The 24,425-nt window shown below is 37.2% G+C and overlaps 1 protein-coding gene across 9 annotated transcripts in view; it reads left to right on the forward strand.

Annotated features, from left to right (window-relative positions):
• The window catches only part of BTRC (beta-transducin repeat containing E3 ubiquitin protein ligase), a 182,111-nt gene that overhangs the window by 98,498 nt on the left and 59,188 nt on the right, over nucleotides 1-24,425 (forward strand). For all 9 annotated transcript variants that reach the window (XR_003797006.1, XR_003797005.1, XM_029245099.1 and 6 more), the window contains one exon: nucleotides 13,065-13,154. Coding sequence is in view for 7 of the 9 variants with exons in the window: in XM_029245099.1 (XP_029100932.1) it covers nucleotides 13,065-13,154 (90 nt within the window). In the remaining 2 variants the exon portion in view is untranslated. The remainder of the gene's footprint in view (nucleotides 1-13,064; nucleotides 13,155-24,425) is intronic.

Consider the following 24,425-nt stretch of genomic DNA (forward strand, 5'->3'; position numbering starts at 1 on the left):
CATCCTCTTCAAGGATACTTTGCAGTCTTTAAAGGTGCTGACCCACTGAGTTAAACTGTCAAGGGAGGATAAAAAAGTATCTTCATCCCAGGAGGTAACAGCTGCTAGGTTTTCAACACCTTGCATGCTGCTGGAAAAATGTCACAATTGTCAGCTGAAAGAAAAATGACTCTGTTGTCATCTTCTGTTAATGACTGGGCCTTATAAAAGGAACTACATAAGCCTTTTAGAAGGAATAAGTAGCTGTTTTCCTTTCCTACCACCTTCCCCCACCTCTCCCCCCAATTCCTATGTTGTTCTAAACATTACCTTGGAGTAGATGCACAAAAAACAGCGGTGAAGAACTTAAAAGTTAAAACAACCCAGCGTAAGCATGGAGGTCTGATTGGCATAGCTCCTTTATACAGTTGGCTGAGTAGGAGGAACAACCACATCACTGACACAGAAAATGACATTATCGTGTGTATTAACAAAACAACAACAACAAAAAGTCATTCATAAGCCAGTGAACTGAGAGAAAACATACTGTATTTCTGCTCTTTGGAGGACAATTTGTTTTCAAGCAGCATCCAGATGGGTAAATACCACGACATTTCTTTTTTCAAGAGAACCACTTTTCTTCCTTTAAAAAAAAAAAAGGGAGAGAAACTCACTGAATTTTACTTCCTTTGATAGCTCTGTAATGTTTGTATATAATGGCATTCCCTTCTTTCTAATTTGACTGATGAGGGGGAAAGGTTTAATGAAGTCCCTGATATCAGGCAGACAGATTTTTTTCCTATTTGTTTTAGGTTAGTCATTTTAATTGTATTGAGTAATTAGAAGGTACACACAGCCAAGGGAGCTTTGTTCTGATAATTGCTCAAGAAAATCCATTCCCTATCTGCCTTTGCTTTGTGTTAAGACATTTCTCCCCCTAGTGGCAATAGTAAGCACTTTGTCTTGGCAGTAGGCAAGGTGTAATTGCAATATGACAAACTATGCTTCAGGGACTATCTTGTAAATACTTTAGTTTGGGGTTTGGCATTATTTCATTATATATGTGTGTTTTTTCCCCCTAAGAAACTTCCTACCTCTTTTTTTTTTCCTGACGTGCTTTGGGCTTTGGATGGAAAAAAATTGCCTGAAATGTTTATTAAAAAAAAACAAACCGTAGTGCATCGTGGATAATGTTTTGCAGCTTGACTTAATTTTAGTCATCTGTTTTAATTACCTATTTATAAAAATGCTTTTGCATTTGTAGACATTATTTAATACTTTGGAAGAAGCACCTCATTTGAAATAAATAAATAAATTGTACTTATTTTAAATAGTCCATAAAAAAGACCTTGAAGGTAATTAATGTAGGTCCCTTAAGTAAGACAAAAATGATCTTTCCAAGTCTGATGAAGTGATTTGTTTATTTAACGTCCCATTTTGGCTGAATCCTTCAGAGTCTAATAACTTTTTTTTTAAAAATGGTTTTTGCAATATGTGTCTAGCTACAAAAACCCTTCTTCAAAAACAAGCAATTTAATAACGAGCTTTCTTAAAATTACTTTGAGGAAGGAAGACTGTATAGGGGGTTGGTATTTTGTTTTATTTTTATTTCAGTGTAATCGTTCTTTGATAAATTGTGTAATCGCTGACTTAGTAGAAAAAATATTATTGAACTCCTGGGTTGTAATGACCATAAAAAGTGTATTTTCATATAGAGACTTGAGATATTGTGAATAAATTATAAAGGAAACAGCTTATATGTTGGTTGAAGTCCATATGGGCCTAATTTATTTTGTGTTCAGTGCTTAATCTGGATGTACCATTAAAAAGGTGGGAGGGGCTATTGTATCCAGTTGTGTGAATCCTTAAAAAATCTGCCCTAAGAGCAACATGGAATGAGATCAGATACAACTTTGCATCTACTGAATGAGATTTGGTAGCATCATTGTGGCATTTTTTAAAGCCCAGTTCCACCTTCCCTAGATGTCACTTTTCAGTTTGCTTTTTCTATCCCACATTCCTACTGGGGACTTGATTTAATGTATTTATTTTATATATATATATAAATATGAAGGTCCCTGTGTACCCCTCCCCACCCCCTAATTACTAACCATTTTCATTATAACTGTATCTTGTTTTGCTATACGGCTGCTGAACAGATTTCTTAAGCAGCTTTTTGCAAGGTTAAAAGAATGCAGCCTGGTAACAAGTTTGTGTCATTTTAAATATATACCTTCTAGTAAATAAGGAGAAGTCTGGCAATCAATCCCTTTTAGTGTGTTATATGTTTCACCTGACAACTAAACCTTCTATTGATTAGCCATTACTTTGTTAGATAATCCTATGTCATTGAATCCATTGTAAAAAATTAAACTCTTTAAAATGTTTTACCCTAGCAGCAGTGTGAAAATTGAAAACTTGTTCAGAATTACAGCCTGCTTTCACAAAGAAGGTAGTTTTCAGCAAGGCATCTTACTGGTTTATGCTTATGTGCTTTATATGCAATATAAAAACATATTAAAGTACTCTAACACAAAACTCTGTCTCTGGTTTAGCAATGAAGCTACCTTTTCAGATGTTGCCTGGGTACAGAACCTATCTTGCCTGTGGCTCTTATACTCACTAGTTTATTTAGCTGGAAGGAGTCTTATAATAGTAAAATACTGAATGTAAAATATTTGATTCTTTAGAAAGCTTTTTTATTTCAGAGTGGTCTAAGGACTGTGATCAGTTTTGGTTTACTAATCTAGGTGACTTCCTTTGGGGAAAAAGAAGATCATATACCCATTTTACAGATGGAATGTCTAGAAAATAAAAACCTATATATATCCTTACTCTAGAAACTCCCACAGGTTCCCTAATGTTCCCCTGAGTGTGTTATACTCATTTCTGAGGGGAAAAGGAATTTTGGAGGAAAAATTAGTTTTCTACCTGCCATGACTATTTTATTCAGAAAAATAAAATAACATTTTTATTAATTAACTGGACAGACCTCTAATACTTTATCCCCTAAATATTAACTGCAGACTTTTATATTTTTATTGAAATAAAGTTTTCATACAGTGAATTATATAGATATTAATTGCATAATCAATAAATTTTTGATGTCTTTACAATTGTGTAACCACCACCCCAATCAAGCTATAGGACATTTTCATTACCCAAGAAAGTTCCCTTGTTCTCCTTCCCAGTTTTCCCACCCACAATGAATCAAACATTGATCAGCTTCCTGTCATAGATTAGTTTCGCCTTTCTTGAATTTTATGTAATAGAATCATCCATGTTGGGGGTCTCACTGTCACTCAGCATAATGCTTATGAGGTTTATCTATACTTCTGTGTTTATCAGTGGTTTATTCTCTTTTATTGTACAGTAAATTCCATTGAATAAATATACTACAGTTTGTTTTCCATTCTTTTGATGGACACTTGAGCTATTTCCGTTTTTATAAATGAAGTTGCTATGAATGCTCTTTAAGCTTTTTTGGTGAGCATGTGTTAAATACTTTTTCATGTGCTTTTTGACTATTCACATATTTTCTTTTGCGAAGTATTTGGTTTTTTGCCATTAAAAAATTGCATTGTCTTCTTTATTATTGAGTTCTAGATAGTCCTCTTTCAGATATGTGTTCTCACAGTCTATATCTTGCCTGTTTATTCATGGTGTGTTTTGATGAAAAGTTTCTAATTTTTGAATGAAGTCCAGTCAATCAACCCTTACCCCATGATTATGAAGATATTCTAGGTTTTGTTCTAGTGATAGAAGCTTTATAAGTTTTAGCTTTTACCTTGAAGTCTGATCCATTTCAAATTAATTCTTAAGTGTACTGTGAAGTAGAGTTTGGGGCTCATTATTTTCCCCATGCTTTTTTTTGACTGAAAATTTTTAAGATAGTTTATTTATTTTTTCCTGCAGTTTATTGTTAACATTTTATTGTGCTTATTTTCTGATTGTTTGGTTGGCTAGTATTTGTTTGCTCATTTATTATTTATATTTTTTATTGAAGTATAGTTGATGTATCATATGTTACAGGTGTACAGTATAGTGATTCACAGTTTTTAAAGGTTATACTACATTTATAGTTATTTTAAAATATTGGCTATCTTCTCTGTGTTGTACAATCCCCATACTTTTTTATTCAGTTGTTTTGGAACCATCGTTGAAAAGGCTTTCCTTTCCTCCATTGAATTACATGGGTGCCTTTCTCAAAAATCAGTTGGCTGTACAAGTGTAGTCTATTTCTGAACCTCCTGGAAAAGAGGCTGCTTGCTGCTGTATGCAGAGCAAAGGGTAACAGTGTCTGAGGCACTGACCAACTCCTACTTCATGTCCCTGCATGACACAGAAGATGAGCTCAAAGTCCTCTATTTTTTTTAGAGGTGTCTATCCTTGCACCAAATATTACACTGTCTTGATTGTTGTAATTTTAATAATTCTTGAAATCAGGTAATGTGAGTCCTCCACATTTTAATTTTTAATATTGTTTTAGCTATTCTAGGTACTTTTACACTTCTATGTAAATTTTAGAATCAAGTTAGAATTTCTATGACAAAGAAGTCTGTGGGGTGTTGATTTGGATTTTTTTTGAAACTATATATTCATTTGAGTAGAATTAACCTCTCAATAATGTTGAGTCGGGCTTCCCTGGTGGCGCAGTGGTTGAGAGTCCGCCTGCCGATGCAGGGGACACGGGTTCGTGCCCCGGTCTGGGAAGATCCCACATGCCGCGGAGTGGCTGGGCCCGTGAGCCATGGACGCTGAGCCTGTGCGTCCGGAGCCTGTTGCTCCACAACAGGAGAGGCCACAACAGTGAGAGGCCCGCATATCGCAAAAAATAATAATAATAATAATAATATTGAGTCTTCCAGTGTGCAGACAGGGTCTGTATCTCCGTTTGTCTTTTTAAATTTTTCTAAGCAATGTTTTTTAGTTTTCAGTGTACATTTCTTACACAGTTTGTTAGATTTATTCCTAAGTATTTAATGTTTGTTAATGCTATTGTAAACCTTTCTCATTCTCTGTTGCTATATTATATAAATGCAATTGGTGTTTGACTGTTGATCTTGTTTACTATCATTTGTGAATAAAGAGAATTTTTTTCTTTTCCAACCTCTTTGCCTTTTGTTCTTTTTCTTGCTTTATTTGAATGGCTAAGGCCTCCCTATAATGTTAAATAAATGTGGTAAGAGGACATCTTCGCCTTGTTCCCAGTTGAGAGGGAGTATTACGTCTTTTGCGACTAAATATGATGTTAGTTGAAATTTTTTAGATGCCCTTTATGGGATTGAAGAAGTTCCCTTTTATTCCTACCTTGCTGAGGTCTTTTTTTTTTTAAATCATGAATGGGTGTTTAATTTTGTCAAATTCACCTTCCCATTCTATTAATATGGAGAATTACATTAATTGACTTTATTAAGAAGTTTTGTGTCTGTGTTCATGAGGGGTATTGGTCTGTAGTTTTTTTTCAAATGTCTTTGTCATGTTTTGGTGTCAGGGTTATGCTGGCCTTATAAAATGAGCCTTATAAAATGAGGAAGGAAGTCTTTCCTTCCTCCTCCATTTTCTAAAAGTGTTTGTATATGATCCTGATGTTCTTCTTCCTTAATATTTAATAGAATTCACCAGTGAAACTGTCTGGGCCAGAAGTTTTCTTTGTGCGAAGATTTTTTTAAAATTTATGTGGAGTGGTTTTTAATAATTTCAACTTCCTTAATAGATATAGAGCCGTCTAGATTTTCTGTTTCTTATTGTGTCAGTTTTGGTAATTTGTGTCTTTCAAGAAATGTGTCTTATTTTATTCAACAGATTGTGAACTATTAATATATTTTATTTTATTTTAATACTCTTCCATTTTGGGCCAGTGAGAGCCCATTTAGGCTGGCATCTATGCTCCTCTGATGTATGTCCAACATTCCTTGAGTGTTTCCAGGTTCATCTTGTATTTACCCTGTCCAATCCTGGAATCAACCATTTCTCCAGGGAACTATGGTTCCTTTTAGTGAAGAATGATATTTAGAAGCCAAGATTTAAGCATTAACTTTTATTTTACATCTATATTATATGTTTTGAAAACCATGAGTTCACACTGATACCTCCAGTTCCAATACAGTGACACAGAGTTTGTTTTAGATTTCTCCCTCTACATATTTGTAATTCTCTTTTCTAATGGTAAGAAACCTGGTTTGAGTTTTTTCCTTTTAGCACTTAAAAAAATCATGTTCCCCAGGGAATTCCGTGGTGGTGCAGTGGTTAGGACTTGGCACTTTCACTGCCAAGGGCCCAGTTCAGTCCCTGGTCGGAGAACTAAGATCCCACAAGCTGCGAGGTGCAGCCAAAAAAAAAAAAATAGTGTTCCCTTGTCTTCTGACCTTCATTGTTTATGGTGAAAAACCTGCCATTATTTATATTGTTACTCCCATGTATGCAGCATCCCTTTTTTCTTTGGCTGCATTTAAAGTTTTGTCTTGGTTATTGGTTTTCAGCAGTTTTGACTGTGTTGGGCCTAGGTCTTGTTTTCTGATTTTGGGTTTTTTTGTATTAATCTTCTGGGGGTTGCTTATTTTAGATCAGTAAGCCAATGGTTTTCACCAAATTTTAGAAATATTTGGTCACTATTTTTATAACTTTTTGTGCCTCATTCTTGCCTCTCTTCTGGGTCTCCAATTACACAATGTTAGAGCATTGAAAATTGTCCCACAGGTGGCTGAGACTCTGTTCTTTTTTCTTTTACTCTTTCTGTTCTTCAGATTATTTCAGTTGAATCTGTCTCTGAAGTTCATTGGCCTTTTCTTCTGGCATCTCCAACCTGCTTTTAAGTCCATCCCGTAAATTTTTAATTTCTAGAATTTGTTTGGTTCATTTTAGTTTTTTATTTTAAGGGTGAAAATTTCCATCTGTTTACTCATTGTGATTGTATCTTTCTTTAAGTTGTTGAACATTTGTTATAGCTTCTGTAGAGCCTTTATGTACTGATTCCCATAACTAGATCATCTTGGGGTCATTTTCTATTCATTTCTTTTTCTCTTTACTATGGGTCCCATTTATTTTCTTCTCATGTCTAGTGTTTTTGATTGTATAGTGAACATTATAAACAATACATTGTGGAGACTGGTTTCTTTTATCTTCCTCTGATTATCTTACTGGCTGACCACTGTGACTTCATACAGTCTTGGTTTATGTTTGTTAGGGCAGGTGTGTTTTGGTTTTGACCTTAGTCCTGAGGCACATCCCTTAGTCCTGAAGACTTACTCTTTAGTCTAAATGCAGGGTCTTTCTAAGTTTTCAATGGAAAGTTTGAGACACTTATTAAGCCCCTCTAGTTTAGTAGGAATCAAATTCAAAACCTGTCTCCCCTCATGGGCAGTAGCTGGAGTCTCTTCTCAGATCTTTCAGTCTTCTAACTTTTACTTTCCATTGGAATATTTGGAGTCTCCCATTTATGTAAGTAGTTTGAGGGTTAGCCATGGATTTGAGGGAAATTTATATGCATGTTTTGATGCTTCTTCATCCCTGCCCTGTCTCTTTCTATTTTTCTTCTCAATTTCTAGCCACTATGGCTGCCCTGAACTCCATCTTCTGACATCTCAAGCTGGTAGGCTGTGGCTTTCTAACTGAATTTTAGTCACCCTGCACCAAATAGCCTAGTGAGTACCCTCAGGGAAAAAGCACGTAAACATGGATCTTACCCAGTGTGATTCTCCTTTTTCAAAGTCAGTCCAAATCTCCCGCCAATTTCTGCCTACTTTGGGTCAACCTCTAGTGCCTTTGTTATTTTAAACATTTTTTCCATAGTTTGTAATTGTTATCTGAGAAGGGGTTAATCTAATACAAACATCTCTGCCATTATTGGAACCAGAACTCTTTGACTTAAAGTTTTATTTTATTTAGTATATATCAATTGCTTCATAAATGTCTTAAAAACACATTAAGTTTCATTTTTTTAAAATTGTGTTGTCAGAGGCTTCCCTGGTGGCGCAGTGGTTGAGAGCCTGCCTGCCAATGCAGGGGACGTGGATTCGTGCCCCAGTCCGGGAAGATCCCATGTGCCGCGGAGTGGCTAGGCCTGTGAGCCGTGGCCGCTGAGCCTGCACATCCGGAGCCTGTGCTCTGCAATGGGAGAGGCCACAGCAGTGAGGGGCCCGCATACTGCAAAAAAAAAAAAAAATTGTGTTGTCAGATGACATAAATCACAGCAAGATCCTTTTTGACCCACCCCCTAGAGAAATGGAAATAAAAACAAAAATAAACAAATGGGACCTAATGAAACTTAAAAGCTTTTGCACAGCAAAGGAAACCATAAACAAGATGAAAAGACAACCCTCAGAATGGAAGAAAATATTTGCAAATGAAGCAACTGACAAAGGATTAATCTCCAGAATTTATAAGCAGCACATGCAGCTCAATATCAAAAAAACAATCACCCCAATCCAAAAATGGGCAGAAGACCTAAAGAGACATTTCTCCAAAGAAGATATGCGGATTGCCAACAAACACATGAAAGGATGCTCAACATCACTAATCATTAGAGAAATGCAAATCAAAACTACAATGAGGTGTCACCTCACACCAGTCAGAGTGGCCATCATCAAAAAATCTACAAACAATAAATTCTGGAGAGGGTGTGGAGAAAAGGGAACCCTCCTGCACTGTTGGTGGGAATATAAATTGATAGAGCCACTCTGGAGAACAGTATGGAGGTTCCTTAAAAACTAAAAACACAACTATCATATGACCCAGCAATCCCACTACTGGGCATATACCCAGAGAAAACTGTAATTCAAAAAGAGTCATGTACCACAATGTTCATTGCAGCTCTATTTACAATAGACAGGACATGGAAGCAACCTAAGTGTCCATCAACAGATGAATGGATAAAGAAAATGTGACACATATATACAGTGGAATATTAGCCATAAAAAGAAATGAAATTGAGTTATTTGTAGTGAGGTGGATGGACCTAGAGTCTGTCATACAGAGTGAAATAAGTCAGAAAGAGAAAAACAAATACTGTATGCTAACACATATATATGGAATCTTAAAAAAAAAAAAAGGTTCTGAAGAACCTGGAGTCAGGACAGGAATAAGACGCAGACGTAGAGAATGGACTTGAGGACATGAAGAGGGGGAAGGGTAAGCTGGAACGAAGTGAGAGAGTGGCATGGACTTATATATACTACCAAATGTAAAATAGATAGCTAGTGGGAAACAGCTGCATAGCACAGGGAGATCAGCTCGGTGCTTTGTGACCACCTAGAGGGGTGGGATAGGGAGGGTGGGAGGGAGTCACAAGAGGGAGGAGATATAGGGATATATGTATATGTATAGCTGATTCACTTCATTATAAAACAGAAACTAACACACCATTGTAAAGCAATTATACTCCAGTAAAGATGTTAAAAAAAAAATTGTGTTGTCGGGACTTCCCTGGTGGTCCCATGGTAGAGAATCTGCCTTCCAATGCAGGGGATGCGGGTTTGATCCCTGGTCCAGGAACTAAGATCCCACATGCCGCGGGGCAACTAAGCCTGCACGCCACCACTACTGAGCTCGCGCGCCTCAGCTAGAGCCTGTGTGCCATAAACTACAGAGCCCACGCACTCTGGAACCCGTGTGCCACAACTACAGAGCCCACTTGCCCTGGAGCCTGCGTGCCACAGCTAGAGAAGAAATAACACCCACACGCCACAACTAGAGAGAAGCCCACACGCCGCAGTGAAGAGCCTGTGTGCCACAACGAAAGATCCCACATGCCTCAACGAAGATCCTGTGTGCCACAACTAAGACCCAACACAGCCAAAAATAAATTAAATAAATCTTTTTTTTTAATTGGGTTGTCTGTACATGAATAGTGTTTGTGGTATTAGCAGTTGCAAAAGAAGTACTGAACCTGAGTCCAGAATGTATTAGTACATGTCCCAGTAGTGCCTGTACACTAATGTCAAATGATCGTTTATTCTTTTAAAATACGTGTTTGAAATAATTTCAACTTAAACAATATAAGAATAAAACAAATGGATAAATTTTTAAAAGTTTAACTTGTTTAAATGGAAAACCAAATTTATAATGTTATTTTTCCCTATTTTCTTAAATTTTATTCTTGTCTATTTACTCTTTTCCAAAGAATGATAATTGACCAAAATGAATTATTTAAAATATCTATGCATCCATTGCTAATATAAATAAATACATAAATGAATAAGTAAACAGACGGGAAGAACTATAGCGCTTCCTTAAGAAGAATTCCGATTAATAGATGTAGATGGAAAGAGAAATTTAAGTCACCATTAGAACACCACAGTAAAAATTACAACAGGCAAGATCTACCAGTATGCTACAATTAGCAGGCAAAAGTTGAAGCAGAAGCAAAATATTTGCATAGTCTTCAAGTATTTCCCACAATATATTTAGTAATTTCTAAAGGAAAAATAATAAGCTTATAATAGAGAATCTTGGCAGACACAACCTTAGGCAAGTGGTCAAGGTTAATATCACCAGAAACACTCAGCAACATACCTCTTGACTTGATGCATTGAGAAGGGCATATCACCTCTGTTGTATCCTTCCCAATAATGTATAACCTCAATCTGATCATGAGAAAACATGAGACAAACCCAAACAAAGGGACATTCTGTAGATTAATCAGTACTCTTCAGAAGTGTCAGAATCGTGAAAGACAAGCAAAGACTGAGGAATTGTCACAGGTTAGAGGAAACTAAGGATACACAGCAACTAAATGCAATGTGGGATCTTGGATTAGATCCTGAACAGAGAAAGGATGTTAGTGGAAAAACTGGTGAAACTCAAATAAGTTCTTAACTTTATATTGTACCAAGGTTAATTCCTTAGTTTTGATAAATGTTCTGTGGTTGTGTAAGACATCAACATAAAGGGAAGCTGGGGGATTTCCCTGGTGGTCCAGTGGTTAAGAGCCCAGCTTCCAATGCAAGGGACGAGGGTTCGATCCCTGGCGGGGGAACTAAGATCCCACATGCTGCAGGGCAACTAAGCCCATGCACTGCAACTATTGAGCAAGCCCACGTCCTGTAACTAGAGAGCCCACGCGCTGCAACTACAGAGCCCGTATGCCACAACTAGAGAGGAGCCCGTGCACCACAACTAGAGAGGAGCCTGTGCACCGTAACGAAAGATCCCATGTGCCACAGCTAAGACCCGATGCAGACAAAAATAATAAATAAATAAATATTTTTAAAAACATAAAGGAAAGCTGGGGAAGGGTATACAGGAACTCATATCTATTTTTGCAACTATTCTGTAAATCTAGAATTTTAAAAACTTGATTCTTTCCTATTATTGGTTATAAGAGATCACCCACGTCTTAAGATTTTTCTCTTTAATTTCAACACACATATTTATAAAAATAGTTCTCAAAGAGTGTTCTTAGACCAGCATCATTAACATCAGCTGGGGACTTGTTAAAAATGCAGATTCTCAGAAGCTCTGGGGATGGGACCCAGCGATCTGTGTTTTAACAAGCCCAGATGATTCTGACATGCACTATTGTTTGAGAGCTGTTACATGTACTATCAGTAAAAACTTAAGACTAAAAGGAAACATTTTAATTAATATATTGGCAAGTTTGATTACAATAAAGTATAACCAGTGTTTTTTTAAATTGTGGTAAAATACAGGTAACATAACATTTACCATCTTAACTATTCTTAAACATACAGTTCATGATATTAAATACATTCACATTGTTGTGTAATAGTCACCACCATTCATCCGCATAACTCTTTTTAAAAAAATTTTTTTAATTTTATTTTTGGCTGCATTGGGTCTTTGTTGCTGCGCGCAGCCTTTTCTCTAGTTGCGGCGAGCCGGGGCTACTCTGTTGCGGTGCGTGGGCTTCTCATTGCGGTGGCTTCTCTTGTTGCCAAGCACAGGCTCTAGGCACGTGGGCTTCAGTAGTTGTGGCTCACGGGCTCTAGAGCGCAGGCTCAGTAGTTGTGGCGCACTGGCTTAGTTGCTCCACGGCATGTGGGATCTTCCCGGACCAGGGCTCGAACCCATGTCCCCTACATTGGCAGGCGGATTCTTAACCACTGCGCCACCAGGGAAGTTCTATCCACATAACTCTTAACGTCTTGTAAAACTGAAACTCTGTACTCATTAAACAGTAACTCCCTATTCCCCACTTCTCCCAGCCCCTGGCAGCCACCATTCTATTTTATGTTTTGACTATCTAAGTGGAATCATACAGTGTTTGTCTTTTTGTGACTGGCTTATTTCACATAGCATACCGTCCTTAGGTTTCATCCATGTTGCAGTATATGTTAGAACTTCTTTCCTTTTTAAGGCTGGATATCATTCTACTGTATGTATATACCACATTCAGATGAATGCTTATCCATTCATCCGTCAGTGGACACTTGGGTTGCTTCCACATTTTAGCTATTGTGGATAATGCTGCTATGAACATGGATGTACAAGTATCTCATCAAGACTCTGTTTTCAGTTCTTTTGGGTATATACCCAGAATTGGAATTGCTGGATCATATGGTAATTCTATTTTTAATTTTTTTGAGGAACCGCCACTATACTGTTTTCCACAATGGCTGTACCATTTTACATTCCCACTAACAGTGCACAAGGGTTCAAATTTCTCCACAGTTTCACCAACACTTGTTTTCTGGTTTTGTTTTGTTTTTTTAATAGTAACCATCCTAATGGGTGTAAGGTGGTATCTTATGGTAGTTTTGATTTGCATTCCTCTCATGATTAGTCATGTTGAGCATCTTTTCATGTGCTTTTTAGCCATTTGCATATCTTCTTGGATAATCTCTGTTCAAGTCCTTTGCCCATTTTTGAATAACTGACACCCCTACCTTTCGTATATACAATAAAGTCACTGCTGCTCACATACTTGTTCATGGGCACATCAGTGGCACTTTTGGGCTCTCACTTTCTTTACTTCCCCCTGTCTACCTTGTCCCGCAGCTCCCATAAATCTGGTATTTACACATAGGATCTATTTGTGTGCTGATTTTGAGAAATAAGGCAGAATTTGAAAACTACACGACAGTATTTCAGTATTTAAACCTATTTCCAAAAAATTCTCTTTACAGACCTACAACAGCTGTGCCAGACTCTGCTTAAATCAAGAGACAGTATGTCTAGCAAGCACTGCTATGAAGACTGAAAATTGTGTGGCCAAAGTAAGTAATATTACACATCAATATGTATTATACCACATGATAATAATGGTTTATCTATAGACATCTTTACTCAGTATTGCTATTAAAGACTATTATAGGATTTTAAAATATTTATTTATTTTATTTTTATTTATTTGGCTGCGCTGGGTCTTAGTTGCGGCATGTGGGATCTTTGTTTTGTTTTTTTTTGTTTGTTTGTTTTTTTGCTGTACGCGGGCCTCTCACTGTTGTGGCCTCTCCCGTTGGTGGAGCACGGGCTCCGGACGCACAGGCTTAGCGGCCATGGCTCACGGGCCTAGCGGCTCCACAGCATGTGGGATCTTCCTGGACCGGGGCACGAACCCGTGTGCCCTGCATCGGCAGGCAGACTCAACCACTGCGCCACGAGGGAAGCCCCATACAAGCTTTTTATCTTTAGTTGGGCATGCAGGATCTAGTCCCCTAACCAGGGATTGAACCCAGGGCCCCTGCATTGGGAGCACAGAGTCTTAATGGCTGGACCACCAGGGAAGTTCCTATTATAGGATTTTTAAAAAGAATGTAGGAGGCATCATTTTATCCAAAGCAGATTGCAAGTTGGAGTTTCTTTCTCATCAGTTGCAGCAGAATTTTTTGATTATGTGTTCTGGTCACACTTTAGTCTAATTCACATGTGTTGCTTGACACTAGTTATGGATTATTACAGATAAGATTTGTGTGGGATTTCCCTGGCCGTCCAGTGGTTAAGACTCCTTGCTTCCACTGCAGGGGACACGGGTTCGATCCCCGGTTGGGGAACTAAAGATCCTGTGTGGCGCGGCCCAAAAAAAAAGATTTGTATAAAAAAATATACAGTTATTCTCATAAGTTTGGTGGTGGTTTTAAAATGTAATAAGTATAGAGTACACCATTGTAGGATTGTGAAATATGCTATAGAAAATCCAATTATTATATCACTATTATTATTTATTGAGCGGCTATTGATAAAAATACCGCTTTTGGTGATCTTGATCTAACTGGACAAGTATGTTTAATCACGCATATGGAGCTTCTTGTTTCTTATGTTTAAATGTGTGCCATATCTATAGCCTAAATACAAAAATAATCTTATGTATTAGAGATCTTACAATCTAATAATTGTATCAACTATGCCTCACATTTTCCATCTCTAATTACTCAGGAACTTTGACTGAAATTTAGATTTCAGCCGTTTAAATTATTCCAGGAGTAAGTAAAAGTACAGTACGGGCTCTGTTTCTAGACTTCTACTCTGCATATCTGCAAAATTACTGCCTTTTATAATTATTCAGGGATTTGTCACTTTTACAACATTCCCAACTTTAACTAGTTTAATCTATTGTCTAATCTAGTGTTTAATCTATACACTCAGGGTCTCTGTTACTGTTATTATTAGAGCCAGGTCGGTATCATGTGTTTTCAAAAATCAAGGAACAGCAATTTTTTTTTTTTTTTGCGGTACGTGGGCCTCTCACTGTTGTGGCCTCTCCTGTTGCGGAGCACAGGCTCCGGACGCGCAGGCTCAGCGGCCATGGCTCATGGGCCCAGCCGCTCCGCGGCATGTGGGATCTTCCTGGACCGGGGCATGAACCTGTGTCCCCTGCATCGGCAGGCGGACTCTCAACCACTGTGCCACCAGGGGAGCCCCAGCAGCAATATTTTTTATTTTGTTTTATTTCTTAAAACATGAAGTAGTTTCAGTTGATAAAGGACATACTTTATCAACTGAAAATACATCATACAAAATAGAACCATTGGAAATGATCCATATAAGAAATGTCGGAATTCATTAAAAGTTATAGTGAAAAAAGGTAGAGTTAATCAGTTCAGTTCTTAAATTAGAATGTCTTAATAATTTACTGCAAAATATGAATATTATAAATTAACGTGTATTTATTTTTCAGTCATACAGTCACAACTAGCCAAGTGCTGATTGACCCTATTTTTTACCTAGCATTTGTACATTGAGGAGACCAATAATTTGGGCCTTTGAAAATAATCTTTTTCCTTTTTGGCCATGCTGTTCTCAGTTTCATCACAAGTGGGTGACTTCTGGCTAAACAAGGTAAAATCTTAGCATGAGCACCGATCCAAGGACAGGGTGACGATTTTAATGAGTTACATTGAGAGCTGGCCAAGTGAGCATCTGTTCCTTTTGTTTCTCAATACTTTGTAAGCCAGGATCTCTAAGCTACATGGCTATGTTGGTGTATGTCTGTATGATGGTTTTATTTTTTCCTCTCCTACCTTCTACTTTAGCGGTGCATGGTTAGAAATCTTGTGGCATCTGGCACAATGGTACAATTTCTTCTATGCTCTTGAGTGAGGAAATAAATTTGCTCATTGCTGCTGTTTCCGTTGCTCTCAAATGGTGACCCTCTCATCCCATTCTTGCTTATTTTAGCATTATTCTGCCACCTATATCCTTTCATCATCTCCTTAAACACCCTAATTTAATAATGATTTCTATCATTTCCTAGTTTAGGAACCCACCTAACTTTCTGATTCCTTTTATTGGCCCATCTTCATCTTCTGGTTCATTGCTTCAGATCTGAGCCAAATAATCAGTTGGTCAATGGCAAATAAAAACATGTAGCTGAAAATTCTCTTTCTTGCAACAGTCTCCAGTGAAGTGCCAATAACATAGGAATAGGAAGAATTTTCCCTTTTTTATTTACATATGTTATGTGTATCTCATGATTCTGTGCTGCTTCTACTGGCCTCATTTATTGCTTGCCCTTTGAAAAGTAATGACTTGCCATTATTTTTGTAGGTCTGTAAGCTTGTCCCTATTTCATGCTCTTCACCTTTAGCCCTTAACTGGATAGTTTCACCTGCTATACTTGATATGGCTGTATTGGTTTTTAACTTGGTACAAGTATGTGTTGTTGATTCAGATTGTGCTCCAAAGTGGCCTTGAATGTCCACCTCCATGGAGAGCCGCTATAATATGGTGATATCAACCATTTTGGTCCTCTAGTTCAAAACAACTAATTCTGATAGGTGTGACTTTGGTTTGGGTGGAGATGGTAATTAAAGTCTAAGACCTTATTATTGAAAACTGTTTATATAAGACATTAATACCAGTTAGTCCCTTTAAAAACAGCAATCCTGTTATGTTTGGACCCCTATAATATATTGTATGTGACTTCTTTGCCAGAGATATCTTAAAATAAATGTTTTATAATAGGTGTATGAAAAGAGACCCTTAGTCCTCTTTAGAATACAAGAAGACAAAGTTGTAAGGCAAACTACAGCCACCCTCGGTTAATAATCTTCTGAATCTCTGACTTGAAGAATGAGTCTTAAGAAAATATTTTAAAATAAAAATGGAGGAAGGGTCATTTTATAGTATAACTTAATCCAAGTAATATTTGGAGGCATTGAGATGTTTTTTGTTTCTTCCAAAGCCTTCCTTCTTACTAATTATAGCCCTGTAGTTCATGAGGTTTGTGTTTGGAACATGATAAGCTCTGTGTTTATTGTAGCTTTAAATGGACAGTCATTATTGACTTCCAATTTAATCTTTAAAATCAATAATCATGTTGTACCTAATTGTCAACCTTCATGATGTTTTTTAATTGGTAAAGAAAGCTTACTGGAAAAATAAAGAGCATTAATTTTTGTTATATTTTTATTGACTTCAAGTATTATTGAAAATTTTTGTTTTCAGGCTTTTCCCTAATTTACCCTTACACACACACATACACATACAGTTAAAACTGAGTTGTTTTTGAACACATCTGCCTGGATTCCTGCCTAGGTCGGAGAAGTTCTGCCTCTTTATATTTAGAAAATAAACCCCTTCCATAGTCCTTTGTAGATGTGTTCTGTATTGTAGTTGTTGTTGTTATTGTTTTTTACTTTAGACTAATAATCTTTTTGCAACTGAGACAGAAAAATGTGATGTTCCTTTCCACTCACTCCAGATTTTGATAGAAGACTTGTTTTATTTATTTCCAAAATTATATCCGCAGGAAACAAGCTGTTTAAATTCAGATTATGCTGAAGCAAAATGGTCCTGGTATGAGAAGCAACGTGCTGTTTTACGAGCACAGAGTCCCCTTTCTCATAACTGATTGATAGTAAATATTTTCCTGAAGAATTATTGCCAACCATGAACAGTGCAACTGTTTCACTTTTTTCCTGTGCTACTTGCTGTACCAGCCATTGTCGGTAATTAAGATCTACAATTCACAATGCAGACGTTTGCACTTCCTCTGGGTCTGTGCTATTTATAAGGCATTTCAGCTGTTCAGAGTTTCTTTTGAGTTTTAAACTACGTGTTAACAGACTTCTTTAATATACTGTTCCACAAGTAGCATGTCAGATGGTCCATTCTGCACACAAGCTTCTCTGTTGGGTCTAAAGAATAGCTTTGTGGAGAATATATTAAGATTTAACCATATCATTGAGGCTGATGTGGTTGGAAAAACTGAAGTATAATGTTTTATACATTAGGCTTATTGCTGTATTAAAGGAGGCAGGAATTAAGTTCAGAAGTAATGTTTTTTCTTCCATCTTTAAATATTTATATGAATTAGTGAATGTTAATGGGGGTTACAGAGAGGTTCTGAGAAATACTAGTACAGTGACTTTTCCAAGCTCACTTTGAAGTAATAATAGAATCAAGAATCCTCATTATAGACAACAGTTTGTGTGTTTGTCAGATTAAGGATATGAGAATACATAACCTTCTAGATGTGCATGATATTTAAGAATACAAACATGGGGCACCGAAATGGATCAGCAGATTGACTGCACATTTGCTGTGTAATCAGCTTCGGGAACCCTAAGCAGCATATGCCACTGGAGGGGAAGTGTAGATAGGAATCCTGGTCTGTATTAAAATTGGTAAAATTCAAAGTCATTTTCAACCATTTCAGCAAAGTTAATTAAAAAAAAAAGTTAGGACCCCAGTGAGAATCTTCATGAATTATAGTCTAGATTCACAGTAAATACTTGCACAGTCTCCTTGCTACCTGCTCTCATGGTTAAACATACAAGTAAAAGAAACAAGAAACTGAAAGCTGTTAACAAAATATGTTAAACTTTTGCCCTGAATGGGGATCAGACGGACTGTTTTTAAGTCTGAAGTCAGAGGCATTGATTCTGCACATTGGCCGCCAGCATCTTCCAGCAGGGCAGATCTGTGGAGAAAGGCAGGACACAGGTTCGGTGCTGATTTCTTGATGGCTCCTTGAATAGACAGAGCTTATAACAAAGACTTTCCAAGGCAGTTTTATTTGCCAAAACCTAAAACTTTCTGTAGTTCTTTTGAACTACAGTGTTTCTGTAAACTTTTTCCCTTCAGTGAACTCTTTATGAGCCTTTTTTTAGATAGCAGCAGTGGTTCAACTGTTGGGAACCACTGATATATCTGACTGAGGTGCTTCAAGATGCTAGAACCTATTCACATTTCTATCTAGCCAGGGAGCTAATAAGATTGAGTTTGTCTTTGTGGGTTGATCTAGATTAGCATGAGATGAGCCCAGTCATTGTCTCCCTCAGTGAAAAAGGAAAGGTTGGGAGAGAGTGGGATGAAGGAAGAAAGTTTTTCATGAAGAACTGACCGCAGTATTGCCTGCTGATGCATGTCGGATAACCCGCACCAAGAGATCACATGGCTTCTCCAAAAGTCAAACGATCAATTCGCCTCGTTTTGGCTCTGTACTTAATGCACAAACAGTGCGATCTGCGGGGCTGTAATTGCATTGTTAGGGCCAAGGAACAAGCCTGTGCCTTTTCAGCAGACAGCTGGCAGGGAGAGAGGCATGTTGTTAGGAAAGAGAGAGGCAAGGCAAATAAAATTACTGCTAACGCTCAGAGATCGGCAGGAGTCCTACTTGCCTAATCTTACCGGTGGGAGCAAGCGGCTGTTGTAATCCAATTATAGCAGCATAAGCAATTTGTTAGACACTCCGCATAATGTAACAATTTCCCAATAAACTCTGACTTGTAATAACGTCGGCAAGAGTCCGCATAAATCTGCCCGAATGGTGGGGGCTGGAGCGTTAGGCTGGGGGCTTGTAATTGGCGCCATCAGCACGTTTTGCGGAGTGCAGTATGGTGCAGTCTTTAGTGCAGGAATTTTAAGGAGAAAAGCGTGGCACACGTTTCTTAGAAAAAGAAAAGTAGCCATTAAAGGGGGAGCAGCAAGAAGGGCATACTCTTGCCTTCACATTACCTAGGAATCTTAGTATAGAAAGAAAACAGGAGGAAGCCATGTTTCCTTCTAATACTAAAAAGGGGAATGGGGGTAGAATGTGTGGATTAAATTCCTTTATTTAAAAGGCATCAGTTTCCATTATTTATACCCTCCTTCTCCAGCCCCCCAAAATGCTGTTCAGGCAGCATTTAGCTAACATTTTTACAAAATGTTCTCAGCTAGGCAAGCCTAGAAATGCCAAATTAACATATATTTTCTTCTAGAGTTTAGCATTTTCTTTACAACAGGAAAATATATTTTCTTTGTGCCCAGGACAAATCTTTTAAAGATATTATCTCATTGACTATCAAACCTTTGTGTAGAATTCTGTCTTCTGCTTTAAGAAACCGTCTCTTACTGAAGGGTTTAAAACCCAGATTGTTTGCTTAGCTGGCTTTATTATGCTTCTTATTTTCCAATTCTGAAATATATTGTGAATTTCTGTGATACTAGGATTAATAATCCTTCTTGTTGATCGCTTACATTGTATAAGAATACAGTTTTGGGGCTTCCCTGGTGGCGCAGTGGTTGAGAGTCCGCCTGCCGACGCAGGGGACACGGGTTCGTGCCCCGGTCCGGGAAGATCCCACATGCCGCGGAGTGGCTGGGCCCGTGAGCCATGGCCGCTGAGCCTGCGCGTCCGGAGCCTGTGCTCCGCAACGGGAGAGGCCACAACAGTGAGAGGCCCACGTACCGCCAAAAAAAAAAAAAAAGGCTACAGTTTTTATTATTTAAACCTATACCTATATAATCATTATAGAAACCATTTTGATTCCTAAGTCATAAAATTGCTGCTTTAGAAAAATATTTGTTGTTGTGTTGTGCAAAATAGAACCTCCACTATTTATTGATTGATTAGCATTTGTAGTCACAGAATAGAGTTTCTTATTATATAGGGTATAGGAGGTGAAGAGTGCTCACATACTCGAGTTAATAGACAGATTTTCATGCTACTGTGTGTGTATTAAATGTTATCTACTTATGCCAACCCAACTGTTCATTGTTGTTAATTTGTGTCAAAACCAAGCTTATAAAATAAGGACAGGATTCTTCAAAATACCGTGTTGCTGTGGGTATTATTACAATAAATATTTACTTTCAGTATAAACATTTCCTTCTACTGAAGCAAATGCTGCCTTGTTTGACTGGAGCTACATCAATAATCTACAGTGCCTCTAATAAAGCCACTCAGTGTCTGGGTTTAACTAATGGCTGATTTTCATAGCTTTGACAGTGAGCTGTGTGCGTTATTTTCTCCTGATATTGTAAAAATAATGAGAGCAAATTAGAACAATCAGTTTACACAGATAGCTCCTGATTGGAGGCGATGGGCAATATGGTAGCAGGTAATCCATCTTCGGGCTCCTGTCACATTAACTTCAGCAGTGTGAAAAGATCAGGTGGGGTAAGCAGGGATCCTGCCCAATCGGAACACTGAAATTAATGAGAAGAGCATTGTTCTGTGATCAACCTTTTAATTAGCAAGACTGGAAATGTTGGGAGTGTTGAAGGCAACACCACAGCTGCACAATGCCAGGCACAGTTCCTTAAAAGGGAATGAAAAAGAAAAATCTTTGGGTTTCACATCATACTTTGTTGCTGTATACAGGCATTTTGTTTCCACTCTAGAGCTGGTTTACAGACTTTAAGAAGTACTGCCTATACACTTGAAACTAATATAGTGTTATATGCCAATTTTACTTCAGTTGAAAGAAAGAAATACTACCTACTTTCCAAAGTATTGTCACAAATATGGTTGATGTATTAATGATCTGTAGACAGTAATTCTATCAAGGGTCATTTAGAACTTTACAGTTTCTTTGGCATTGCACTCTGGGTTTTAACCTTTGATTTTTTAAAAATCAGGTAACCAGAGAAATTAAAATTTTAAAAGGTCTGCCTTCTCAGCCTCCTACCACCCCACCCCTCCAATATAGAGTTTTCCTTGCAAGTAGCATGCGAGTTTTCTGGTTTGGAGGACTTCTGTCACTTTGAATTATTCAAAAGAGGACCCTAATGCAGGCAGTAAGCTATGGCATATTTAAGTTCTGTTCCTTTCCTGATTCTGTTTATTAGGAAATTCACTATTTGGTTTTTTTTCCGTATGTCATTGACTTCTGTATGTGGGGGACTGTGTTATTTCAGTTTATATAATTGAGAATTGACTATCAATGAATGGTGTTTATAGGAGGAAGAGGGGGGAAAATCTATGCAGTAGCTGAGACTAAGGGCTGGTTCATCCGCTTAAAGCTCAGTTATACTAAATTGTAACCATGTTAATCATCCCTGAAATATTGGAAAATATGGTATTAGGCTGTGGAAGACATTAATGAGCCAAATTTTCTCCACCAAATCAGTGCCTGTTTTCTTGGCCACCTTTGACAGGCTTTGACTATGGGAAGGTATATGAGGCCACCAGGATTTGCAGTATTTTAGAGTTTATATCTTAAGTTTAGTGGCTTACTGTAAAAGCAAGTAATATAGGCTATGTAGATGAATCCAGATATCTTCCAAAGACATATAAAATAAATTTGTTTTCTTAATATTAACAGTCAGTTGTCTTAGGCACTTATTTAAAGTATTAATACATAAAAGCCAGTTTATTAGGTACCCATCTGAGTATAGAATTAACAGGAAAGAGCCTAAAGTATAGTATGAAATATTCAGGTTAGGTGTAAGCTAATCTTTTCTCATCATAGTTAATAGGACTTTTAAAATAATATATATAACTAACAGAAATTCTTTATTGCAGCCCTAAGCTACTGTATTTGCAGAATATAAGTCCCTGATATTTACTTCTTTGCAGAACTCATAGAACAAAGGCTCTTCACTTCCTCCTAGTACCTATCTCCCTACCTTCCTTTCCCCTCTAAAAATATTTAGTATAGCTCTAGCAATTCTGTCAGAAACCTGATTTTTTGTTTTGTTTTGTTTTTTGACTAATAGCTTTTCCTGAAAATATTCATTAAGACTTAAATGTATCAGTATTTTAAGATCAGTGACTTAATACTAAGTAGTCTCTAGGACTTCCCCCCTACACTCTATAAGAGAATGGTGCTACTGTGCATATTAGTATTTTAAAGCCCACTTGTTAGAATTTTGCGTGATAACTTTTCTGCATTTCTTAATCTGGAAGAGATTTTTAGTCTTACTGCTTTTATGGATTTTTGTGGCTTTTCGTTCTCTTCTCTCTTAGTGACAGTTCCAGAAGCCTGGGCTCATAAGCTCTCCATAAATAAGTATGTTCTTAGTCATATGGTATAAATAGATCACTTACAAAGCTTGTGAAACCTGAGCTCTCCTTTTGAACCTTTCAGTATCCATGAGCTCAGGATTCATACATGTAAAATTTTATTCTTGTGTCGTGAGTTCAGCTTCTTGTAAGGCAAATGAGCTATGAATTTAAATGTTCTCTATACCAAGTTTCTACAAAAATAAAATTGTGTTTTTCCATTTTCCTATGATTCTGGAATTCCATCTGACTTATCTTGCCAATATTTGTTCTTGTTGTTAGAGCTCTTTTCCAGTAAGATTTGTTTCTTAAGATGAGTGTTAAAATAGATGTTTCTTTTTTTGAGGGCATCTTTTTTGTTTGTTTATAATAGTAATAACAGAAATGTCTAACTGGCTGAATGACCAAGAAACTCCCTTTTAATTTCCTAACAGAGCTAGAGTTGCCAAGTCACCTTAAATTCTACTAATCCAAAATCTCATCAGTAGGGTTCACTTTAGAGAAATTTTCATTAGTCTAGTCCTTTGGATCTCACCTAACACACCCTTATTTAAAGTTCTTATGTATGGAACCAGTTTTATCTCTGAGGATGTGATAATCTTTTCTAAGTTCCTCATCCTCCTCATTTATTAGTTTGGGGTATATTCCTATACAAGGAATTTTTAAAGGTCCATTTTCTTTCTCTTGTAACTTCAGGATGGAAGATATTTATTTTTACTTTTGTACTACTCAAAAGTTTGAGGAGGAGAGAGAGAATATGTTAATATTTATTAAGCCCCTGCGTTTAGGCACTTTTGTGCTAGCTATGTTGTCTGTTTCAACCTGATGAGATGGATGATACTATCCCTATTTTACAGATAAGGAACCTGAAGCTTAGAGAAATTAAAACTTTTCACATATCTAAGCTGTAGAGTTTTGAGTCATCTCTCTGACTTCAGAGTCCTTGCTCTACTGCATACAGGTTGATTTTTAAGTAGTATTTGGAGGCCCTGTGTATCTCTTCTGTTATACTTGGCCTCACACTACAAAGCACCTATAGCTTTTCAACATTTGATTTATATAGAACATTTGACATCTAGCAAATATTATTTCTTCATCTCCCCCATCCCCCCACCCCTTACTGCTTGTAAAATATCTTGTTCTGCCTGAACTGTGGCAAGACTGTTTCCAGAAAATTTAACTAACTGCGTTAAATACTCTGGGTTACCTAGTCAATAATTCTATGCAATTTTAAATGCTTACTCAATAATAATCACCTACCTTGTAAACATAGATCTTTAAAGGATTGAAGATGACCTCATGTCATTGGACTTATTATGAGTATGGTAACACCTTAGTATGAGTCCAGTACAATTCGTTCAAGGTGGTAACCTTACCTTAGTAATTGTTTTAGAAATTGTTCTGGAATACAAATCTCATTTGAATTGCTGTATCAGGATTTACAGTGTAAGCATATATTGGCAGTGCTTTTATACCAAAAACTTATTTTTCCTGGTTAAACTTGGTAATTAGTTTTATCAGTTAAAACAAAAAAATGTCCCTTAGGGCTTCAAAGCCCGGGCTCTGTCTGATTACACTTTAGTAAATATTTTTTGTAAGTATGCATGCTTTTAGATAGTTTGGTGATTGTAAAGACATGATGAGGGTATCAGAATTAATAGATGGACCTTGAATCCCCTGTTTCAGACAGGAAAGAGGAGGATTGGGACAGGAGTGAGTAATTAAGAAACAGGTTGATCAAAAGCAAATGAAAACAAAAAGCAAATAAACATAAATATTATTCTGTGGTGTGTGTGTGTGTGTGTGTGTGTGTGTGTGTGTGTGTGTGTGTGTG

The sequence above is a fragment of the Monodon monoceros genome, unplaced genomic scaffold (assembly GCF_005190385.1).
Source record: "Monodon monoceros isolate NGI ecotype Baffin Bay Population unplaced genomic scaffold, NGI_Narwhal_1 Super_Scaffold_4, whole genome shotgun sequence".
NCBI classification, from domain to species: Eukaryota; Metazoa; Chordata; class Mammalia; order Artiodactyla; family Monodontidae; genus Monodon; species Monodon monoceros.